General features: G+C 49.0%; 1 protein-coding gene across 1 annotated transcript; it reads left to right on the plus strand.

The window, feature by feature from the left end:
* Nucleotides 1–96: 96 nt before the first annotated feature.
* On the plus strand, nucleotides 97–9,360 carry LOC309598559 (myo-inositol 2-dehydrogenase-like). The gene is made up of 9 exons (XM_082329257.1): nucleotides 97–366; nucleotides 460–999; nucleotides 2,052–2,122; nucleotides 2,625–2,733; nucleotides 4,488–4,618; nucleotides 4,906–5,013; nucleotides 6,040–6,158; nucleotides 6,887–7,043; nucleotides 7,849–9,360. Exons 1-9 carry the CDS (start codon nucleotides 122–124, stop codon nucleotides 7,995–7,997), a joined length of 1,629 nt encoding a protein of 542 aa, XP_082185383.1. The 5' UTR covers nucleotides 97–121; the 3' UTR covers nucleotides 7,998–9,360.
* The last annotated feature ends 613 nt before the right edge of the window (nucleotides 9,361–9,973 follow it).

Raw genomic sequence — 9,973 nt, forward strand, 5'->3', positions numbered from 1 at the left:
GGGCTCGCCCGGGGCAGGGCCGCGCCGCCTCCGCCTCCCGCCCGGGCCGCGGCTGCCGGGCAACGGCGGCGGGGCCGCGCCTTCCGGTTCCGGGGCGGCCGGGCCGGGCCGCGCCGCCGCCATGGGGCGGAAGAAGAAGACGCTGCACGATTACGCGGCCGAGTTCTCGGAGCTGGCGGTGAAGCGGCACCTCCTGGAGCGCGGCGCCGCCGGGGAGGCGGCGGTGGTGGAGACGCTGTACTGCACCTCCTGCCAGCTGCCCATGCGGGTGCGCCGCGACCGCATCCTCGAGCACCTCTCCTCCGGCCGCCACTACCGCAACCGCCGCCTCCTGCGCCAGCCCGGCCTGCGCGCCCCGCTGCTCCTGTGAGTGCCCGGCGCGGCGGCGGGGGCCGGCGGCAGGCGCGGGGTGTCGGCCCCTCGCCCGGCTCGCCCCAAACCCTCCTCCCTCTCGCCCAGCTCTGCAGGTCCAGACGTCGGCCCCAGCCTGCCGCTGCAGCTCGACGCGCCCTCCCTGCTCTCCCAGCCGTCCTTCATCCTCGCCGCCGGCACCAGCGCCAGCTACGCCATGGTCCCCTCTCCGCCCTCCTACCCCAAGCCGCTGGTTCCCCACCACCCCGGCCCCGCCAGCGCGGCCGCCCCCAGGGACGACCCGACGCCCTCCACCTCCGCCAGCCGCCCCTCGCCGCTCGCCGCCTTCCGCATGAGGATCGCGCCGGCCCCCTCGAAGCAGCCTGGCCCAAGGGGAGCTGTGCCCGAGGCCTCCGACGGCCCGGCGCCCGCCGAGCGGCACGGCAGCGGCGTCGGCCTCGCCCTCTTCGGCGTAGGGCTCGCTAATAAAGCCTTGTTTCAAAGCCTGATGGAGGAAAACGGCTGCTGCTTGCTTTACGTCGTGGAGGATCAGCTGGAGGAGGTGGAGCGCGCCTTCGACGCCGAGTTCCTGGCTGGCACCAGGGTGCTGCGGCAGCAGGACGCCGATGTCGCGCTCAACGATCAGCGGTACTGTCCACCGCTAACTCCCGTGCGTGCCTCTTCCCTGCCGCGAGGCTTGGGGCGAGCGTCTCCGCGGAAGGCTTGCTTCCCCTGTCTGGAAAAGGCCGCTGCGCCGCAGGGGACCCAGACCGTGCTCGGCTGGCCCCACGTGTGGGAACGGAGCGAGACCGAGGGGCCGCTGCAGGCTAAGCCTCACGTAGTATGTCACCCACCCCCAGATGCTTCAGAAGTCCCCAAGAAGCTTAGCTTGATTCACATGCCCAGAATCGATGGAAACTCGGAGGAGTTTAGTTGCAGGCAGTTTTGTTAAGAAATACAAAAAAGCCCTTATTTTCCTCCATTCCCATAGCATGATAAACGACACGCTTTCCTGCTGCCTACCAGTTTTTGAGCCTCGGAGAGCTGGCTGACTTTGGTGGCTCTTTTGAAACTGTTTGAGATGAGCGAGGATTGCTGTAAATAGGAAGGATCGTGGTGTTTTGCTGTAAATAGGAAAGATCGTGGTGTTTTGCTTTGCAGTTGAACTGAGTAAGTACCATCTAGCGATGTGGTTCCAGTCAGTTCTCAAATTGGTATTTTAAATACCAGTGCAAAAGTGAAAGGCAGAGCTTTTAAGAAAGATGGATTTGATATTAGAAACTGAAGAGCGGTACTAAACTAAGATGTACCAGTCACTTGTTCAGCAGCTCTACCACATGCTTTCGATTTCACTGTATGTGTTAACTGGCAGGATTTAACTCGTTTTCAAAGCACACCTTTAAAAGATTTTCTCCTTTAAGATGCAGGAAAAGTAATGCAATTGCATTGTGCCACTTGTAATTTTAACCTATATATGTCGTCCCATACTTCATCCTTGCAAGCAGATGCCAAGGCCCTTTTATAACATAACTTGCTCTTCCAGAGCAATCAGGTTTTATGTCTTTTTTTTTTTTTTAACTGTTCCTCAAAGTTTAAGGCAGCTATCAGAAAAATAACTGTAACCGAAAGGAGCTTTTGAGCGTTGTTCATTCCAGTCAAAACCTTGTCTTCACTGAAGATCTTTCTTTTGACTTCTGCAGAGTCTCTGGAGCCATCGTTTGTTCCCCGCCTGAGGAAGCCTCTGAGATTGTAATGGACGCTTTGCGAGCGGGTAAGGGGAGCGGCTGCAGGTTCGGCTTTCGTCTGTCGTCGGTAGCACGTGCTGAGGCAGGCCTCCTGTGCCTGCTGAACGCTTTACATGCGGATGCTTTCTCATTTCAGCAGCGTCCCTTGAGTTGTGCAGGCTATCTAATTGCATAGTTAAAATTAGTCCACTGATGACGCTGATGTTAATGGCTTAACGCCAATGGAGTTTGTACGGTGCTGGTCCCAGTACAGCCATGCGGAGTGTCTAGTCCTAGAAATACCACCAGGACTCAAAGGAAAGCTGTCTTTCAAAACAGTCACGCTTCTTGGGGTCTGGAACCAGCTAGCAAAACCACCGCGGGAGGCCAAAAGGGAGTCAGTAGCATCAACAAATAAAAAGCCATGCTTCAGTTCCATCAAACATGCTTTCTAGAATGTCATGACACGCGTATGTTACTGCAAGATAAAAATGTTTTGTGCAGACCGTGTCTTGCCCTCAATCCTGCGTTCTGTACCATTTTGCACAGGAAAAGGTGTGTTTTGCGAGAGGCTGCCCAGCTTTGACAGGCAAACGGCAGAAGCTTGTTTCGATGAAGCTGACAGATGTGGAAGACCATTGGTGTGTGGATTCTACAAGTAAGACCAGCATTTTTCTTCTGATTTATGCTTGATAAGAAGCGCCTGTCTGAAAGTAGCATTGATTCCTCACGCTTTCCTGAGTTTGTCCTCAAATAAACTTAGTTTCATTGCTGCTTGTTAATGTTGTTCATCTGGGAGTTAATTGGATTGGATTAATTCTTCATGCTTAATGGAGATAAAATCTAGCTGTCATAAGATCAAAATAAATGTTCACTCAAATGGATGCTAGTGGAACTCAAATGATGAAGCTTGCAAGATATGAAAGCTCCGTTTTCTTCAGAATGGCCAAAGGCGGTTGGGGTCCACATCTCTGCGGTCCTCTTGAGGTTTTGCAAACGCTACAGCTAGTGGGAGCTTCGGAGGAGGGAATATTCTGACGGTGCTCTGCCGTTCTCTGAGGCAGTTTCTTGGTCTGTGGTTTTAGGACGTTTTTTGCTCATGGTTTTTTTGTGCTTGTACAACCACCGGCTCAGGCAGATCTGCGATTTTAGTAAGCGTGCGGCTACCGAGATCTGCTTTTCACTGCTCTGTTGTAAAGCATTTAGTTTGCAACCCTGTTCAGCCTAGTAATGCCCTATGACATTAAACTTTGCTCGTGTATTAGGCTTCCGTACGAAACTTCTGCCTAGATGTATTGTGCTTTTTCTGGATCTGAGGGTATCTATCCTTTTTTCCCTGTTTGACAGCTTTGTTGCAGTAGACTAGAAATAACACTGGAAGAAGGCAGTGAATTAGCTGTGTTCTTTAAAATAGCAGAGAAAAAGGCTGTTCTTCGAATATATTTTCATAATATTGAAAACTCTTCCTTTTTTGTAACTTTTTTGTATTTTCACTGATTTGCTAATTATATTCTGTACTTACTTAGATGATTTTTTACACCTTTAGAAGGGATGGTGCTTGAAGATTATTAACCTTGAGGACTGCAAACTACGTGGCCATGAAAATTTGGCTTGCTGTTAGAATTACTGGCCTATCTGATGGGAATAGATTTATTAATCTTTATAAAGTGATATTTCCACTTGTGACCTTACATCTGGACTTTTAAGATTAAATAATTGAAACAGAAGGAAAGTAGATTAATTTTAATTCGCTTCCGCTCCGTTAAACTCGGGGAACTCAGGGAGCTCTGCTGCAAGGCAGGAATGCCGCTTTACGCTTGTGCCCGGTGTTGAACACCCTGGGTGTGGGTTGTCAGTGAACACACCTGATCGCTTTGTGCTCCTCTGCTGAGAACAGTTAATTTCATGGCCAATAAAACTTACCTGGACAAGTATAGGTGTATTTCAGTATGCTAATATGTAATTACACAAAATATCTGCCCTAACGTTTGCCTTTTCTGTTTGAGTGCTATACGTACAGGTCTGATCCCAGCCGCAAGGTTGAACCTCAGCTGAGGCTTTGGTCAACGCTCAACTGAGTATAAACTTGTAGGTAGGGCTCTAAGAAGAACTGTAGGGAATTTACTGGACCCTTAAATGCTTTTAGTCCCCATAGTTTAATTTCTTCATTAAAGTTTTTAGTTTAAGTCTTCACAAGTGCAGATATTAGGCTCGTTTGCAAGAAGCAAAATTCATACATCATAAATGGCTGAACGTAGAAAGCTGTGTCTCACCCCGTCCGTCCAGTGTGGTTCGTGTCGCACGCTCGCCGCTGCCTGCCGTCCGGTCGGCCTCGGGCACCGCCGCGGTAGCGGCGGCCCAGGCGGCCGCCTCCTCCCAACGCCGTACCGCATTCCTTGTTTCTCTTTGAAGGCGCTTTGACCCAGCGCTGCAGTTCTTGTGCAAGAAGGTCCGCGACAGCCAGGCGCTGGGGAGGATCCACCGGATATCGACGATGAGCAGCATATATCCAGCAGCGTCTCTGAGCTTCCTAAAGACATCAGGTACTGAGCAGCTTTCTTCTGAAAAGTTCGTTCGCAAAGGACTGGAAATGTGTCTTGCCCTGTGTGCTGGTGGGAAGTCCCCCAGGTTTTGTGTAGCCTTAAGATGCATGAGTTTTCTTTTGAGGAGCATTTTCTTTACCAATCTTTATTTTTGTTGCATGTTTCTGTTTTCTTTTAGTTTCTTCTGTTTGGGGGCTTTTTGTATCGATCTCAGTGCAGATCAGAAATGTACACTCACTGCGAGTTTTAAATGTGGAGACCTTAATGCCCAGTTTTCCTTCTTCCAGGTGGAATTTTTTATAATGCTGCTGTGCACGATATAGATATTATCAGTTTGTTGTTGGGAGAGCGTGCACCAGATACAATATTTTCACTGGGGCATGCATTCTGTGCAGGTAAGAATAAATCTTTTGATAGTTTATTGCGTCCCTCTGGACTTCAGTACTAAAATTGGGAAGAAAGAGCGTACGAGAGCCTGCTAGCCATGACATAATCGTTCCATCATAGAACGGTTGAAAAAATAGTCTAGCGAAACAGAAGGCAAGTTTTTCCAGAAGTTGTTGTAGACGGGGTATTTAGCAATGATTTCTGAATGCTGTCAGCTCCCTGCTGATGTGAAGCAGCTGCTGTAGAGGTGTCCCTGAACTCTGCTCTCTATGGCAATTGAGGGATATCAAGTTTTCCCTTTGAAAACCAGAGTGCAGAAAATAACGAGCAAAGCTTTGTGCTTACAAGAACGGCAATGCAGTCTTTTTCAGTTCTTTGCTTTCTCTGACTTCTCTGGCACTTTCCTGTTGATCTCAGCACAGTTAAGGATACGCATTTGCTCCGGATTGCGTCAAGCTGACAGGCACGCTCTGGGTTACCAGACTAATTTAAACTAACGAGAAAACTGGAAGCTGCAATTTTTTAAATGGAAACGCAAGGTTTTAATTAAGGTAATTGCAGCTGCCGCCAACTTTGACTGCCTGGTGTTAGAAGGGGTAGTATGCAATGTTACAATCTGGGGTAAAGCATTGAAATGCAACAAACAAAATGCCCCAGGGAGGATTTTGTGCCATCTGCCTCGTTCTAGCTACGTGCTGGAAGTTGCCTGATCTTGGCTGTAATGAGCTGCAAAGGCAAATGTGTTTGGAAGAAGAAGTGGAAGCCTTCCTTAGGGAGAGCCCCGGGCTGGGAAGGTGGAGTTCAGGCCCAGGGGCTGTGTGTTTCTGCAGAGCTGCTCGTTCTCCGTCAGAAGTGCTGATAGAGGTAAACCAGCTGGCGTACCTCGCAGAGAGCGCTTTGCTGTCGCCGTTGCCTCCTGTTTGAAGGTGCCGTAGAGCCAGTGTCGCCTCTTAAAGCCAGAAGAGCACTTTGTAGTCGCAGTACTTGCTGGTTTGCTGTTCCTGGTGTGAGCGAGTGCCTTTTTTGTCACTCAGATATGGCCTACTTGAAGGATGCAGACACTGTAGCGGTCAGCATGAAATTCCCTAGCGGAGCAATTGTTACTTTGGACATCAGTCAGCACTGCACTAAAAGCTGTGATCAGAGACTAGAGGTGCGTTCTTACTTTTAAGTCAAGTCTGTCGCGACGCCGCAGGCTAGCACAAGTGTTACCCGGTACGTGTTCGCGCGGGGCAACGCGTGTTGTGCCCCGTGCATACGCCTGCAAGCACGTTTCACAGGACACCTCTGTACCTCGGCAGCCGTGGATTGCTTGTGCTTGTTTAATCTACAATCCGCTTTCTCTTTTGTTACCTGAATTTTGCCTCTGTTTACATGTATTCTGTTGGGGTTATAAGCTGCATGCAGTCCTACTAGAGCAGGAGTTGGTGTTAGCTCTCCTGAGGCTGAAATGTCGCACAGCTCATCTGTTGTATTTCCAGGGTGTTTTTAGGTGTATAGCAAGCCAAGAGTTAAGGCTATTAAAGGGGAAGAAAAGGGTAAACTCAGAGGCAAATTGTGTGTAAATTCCTAAAGTCATGAATTATAACAGATGTGTGGGCTGGATTTGGGGAGTAATATCTGTTAAAAAAGGAGCTTTGCTCAGGTGGGAAAAAAAAAAAGTGGAGGTATCGCCTAAGCAGAAACCACTGCCCAACAACACGTAGCCAGTATCTTCTGTCGTGTCTGACCCATACAACAGGGTATGTCAGCTGTAATTCTCATTTTAGAAGCTACTCTTTTACTTGGTTGTGCAAACCAGGGCTTTAGCCAGGTGTTTCAGACCGAAAGCATGATAACTTAAAAACTTTGTTCTCTGTCCTGTTTGCTGCCTCCCTGCAGGTTCACGGTTCTCAAGGAACGTTACGGGTAGATAATCAGAATCCCCTGGGGATTACGGAGCACGGGACTTCGGTATCCATATATTCACATACCCAAGCTGATCGCTACAGAGATGCACACCGGGAGCTCTTTCGGCACTTTCTGAGAACCCTGAAAGGTAGGACGAAGCTTATGTTAGTGGCTCGTGCTGCTTTGGATCTGCTTTCAGCGAAAACTTCCCTTGGAAGCTGTTCCAAGAGCGATTGCAGTTTGGTGTTTGTGTCTGAAATCTCAAAAAGAAATGAGTAGAGGTGAAAGCTAGGAATGAGATTCGTCATGGTGAAGTTTACGCCAGGGCTGTGCAGGTGATGAGCGGGCTCCCTGTAAGCAGACGGGGTTTCACGGGCTGGGCTGCCGCCCTGGCAAGCGCTGGGGTTCTCGGCGGATGCACGTTGAGCGCGACAGTGCGCCCAGCTTGGTAAAACCTGCGTGGAGTGGTCAGCTCCGAAGGAGCGAGTTTGGTGAGAGTGCAAACAGCTAACCTGGTTTCAGTAAATGAAGACGAATGACTGGGCTTTCTTGGGGGTGCACTTCTTTTCTCACTTCCAAGTCAGTGAGACAGGTGAGGGAGGGAGCGTTGATCTGCAACTGTTCTGAGAAGAAAGGAAAATTGGGAGGGAAAGTTATGTTGGACCTTACTGTCATTTGTGAAGAAAGCAGCCGTTTATAACAGCAAGGAGACCCTCATGTCCTGGCTGCCCAGAAAGAATAAAAATATTTCTGTTCTGCTGGCTGCATTGAAAAAAGTGCAGGATTTTAGTCACAGGACAGGAAGGAGAGGGGGCTGAAAAAGTTTTCTTTTTAAAATCTGAGGCCCCAGCTCCGGCAGCTGAAGAGCGATGCCGTGGTGGGTAGCGATGTGCCGAAAGGCAGAGCAGGTGATAATACGGGTTTCATCCAGTGCTTCGTTCCTGTCCCTGCAGGCAAGGAACCCCCCGTCATAACCAAAGAGCAGTTTCTCTGGACGATTCAGGTTGCTGCAGCTGCTGAACAGTCCTGGAGAAACGGATCCGCTGTTGACTTGCGCAGCGAAGCGATAGATTCCTCTGTAATCAAGACTGAGATAATGTGACACACGCTGCTGTTTCCTGAGCTGAAGGATAACCGTTAAGCTGTGCTACAGTGAGGTCTTTCCACCTCGTGAGGTCTCCGCCGTAACCTTAAAATACGACTTGTGGTTTTGACCTTTCCGCCGGGGATGCCCAGAAGATGGAGGCACTTTGGAACCAGAGGTGCTCGGCGCTGAGGCTGCGGATGTTTCTTAGCGCGTCGGCCAGAGCCCTCGAGAAATTCTGGGCAGTTTCATCCAGGTGGCTTTTCCTCCTGGACAGCGCTGCTGGCGTGGAGCTCGCTTTTCCTGGGAGAAGACGGATGCTCCTCAGGCCGTGGTAAGGTGGTGTAGACCGCCACCAGCCGCGATGGGAACGGTGCAAGCGGGTGGCTTTCCTGGCAGCTTCGCCAGCGGGGTGACGTAATGCTCCAAAAAAATACGGGAGCATCCGTCCGGTCCGTGCTCATTTCCCCTCAGTATATGCAGGAATGTGACTTCTGTGCTGAACTTGCCTCTGGGCCTCCTATTTATTGTTTTGTTTGTCGTTTTTACTGGGTTTTCTAAATCTTTTTGAAAAGAAGTTATGATCTAATTTTCTTGGGGGGTGGGGAAAAGGAATGAAAAAGCAGGGAGGGAGAGCTCCGACCGCCCTGATGTTAGAGAGGTGAGAGACTTCGTAGTAAGGCCATAAATTCAGGCTGTTCCATAGAGGAGTAACGCACTTGGGCATTTCAGTAATAAATTATTGCATTATTGAAGGGTTTTTTCAGAATGCAATCTGTGAATCTGTCCAGGGGCCCTGTCCAGCATCCGTCACCGGGCCCTGCGGCTGCGGGGTGGTTACTCGGCGCCCGGGCTGAGCGCTGCCGGGATTACGCATAGCAGCAGCAGCAGCAGCAAGGTGGCTGTCTGGAGGCTGGTGTTTTCCTTGCTTAAATGCAGATGTTGTATGTTAACATTTTAGTAGCAAAATTGAACTAATAATCACGTTCTTTGAGTGTAGGAAGGGCATCTGATTGCGTATTTTAAAGGTATTTTTTTTACAGTCCAGCAGATTTGGAATATACACCACAGGAGAAGATAGTGCCTTCAACAACAGGCCAGCCTGCTTTTAAACCAGGTTCTTTGTACCTTTTTATTCCTGTGTTGAGCTTATTGCAGATGTAGAGATTTTACTATTCTCGTCTTTCTCACATGCCAGTTTTCAAGATCTTTTGAAAGCTTTTTTTATTGTATTAAAGTAACGCTCTTGCCTTGAGTGTTAGTTTATAAATGACATTTCTTGCAAGATTCTTTAGTTCAATCAATTTCCAATTCCTACCTATGGAATATATATTACTAAAACTAGAAATAGCGGTGACATTTATAACTGAAGACAATTATCTCGTGGAAATTGCTTTTAACGGTGTAATTTTTCAAACTCAGAAAAGCTATGTCTTAACGATAAAGATTGCTATCCATTTCTTTCTCTATTTTCTAGTCATTTATTGGGGAAAAAGAAGTTTTACCTATAAAGAAGTGGACGTTTGCCTCTCTGTAATCACTATAGCAATTTATTCGTAGCAAGCGGGTTTCTTTTTGTTTTGGCGGGGTCTGAAGGCCAGCTCCGTGCCGGCGTGACTGCTGCGGGACGCGCGCTTCCTCCAGCGGGGCGCCGGGAAGGGAGAGCGGCACTGGGAGCTGCAGAGCTGCGTCTCTTTGTAGCTTCGTGGTTGCTTGATGAAGCAAAGCAACTTCAGGCCCTTCGGGGTCTTTAAGGCTTACGCTGGTGTAGGAGGACGCTTTCCTACACTATAAGCAAGACTTTAGTTGCCAGATGTTGTACTTCCCACATGTGCTTTTATTGTGTTACAAAAAAAAAAAAAAAAAGAGAAACCACAGCTATAAAAATAGCACATTTTCCAAAGATAACATTACAAAAAATACCATTCATACCATGGCTGGGGTGTATCAGTTAATACTGCCGCAAGAAGCCTTAGTTACCATTGAAAACATGA

Source organism: Platalea leucorodia, assembly GCF_965183815.1.
Source record: "Platalea leucorodia genome assembly, chromosome: 17".
Classification (NCBI taxonomy): domain Eukaryota; kingdom Metazoa; phylum Chordata; class Aves; order Pelecaniformes; family Threskiornithidae; genus Platalea; species Platalea leucorodia.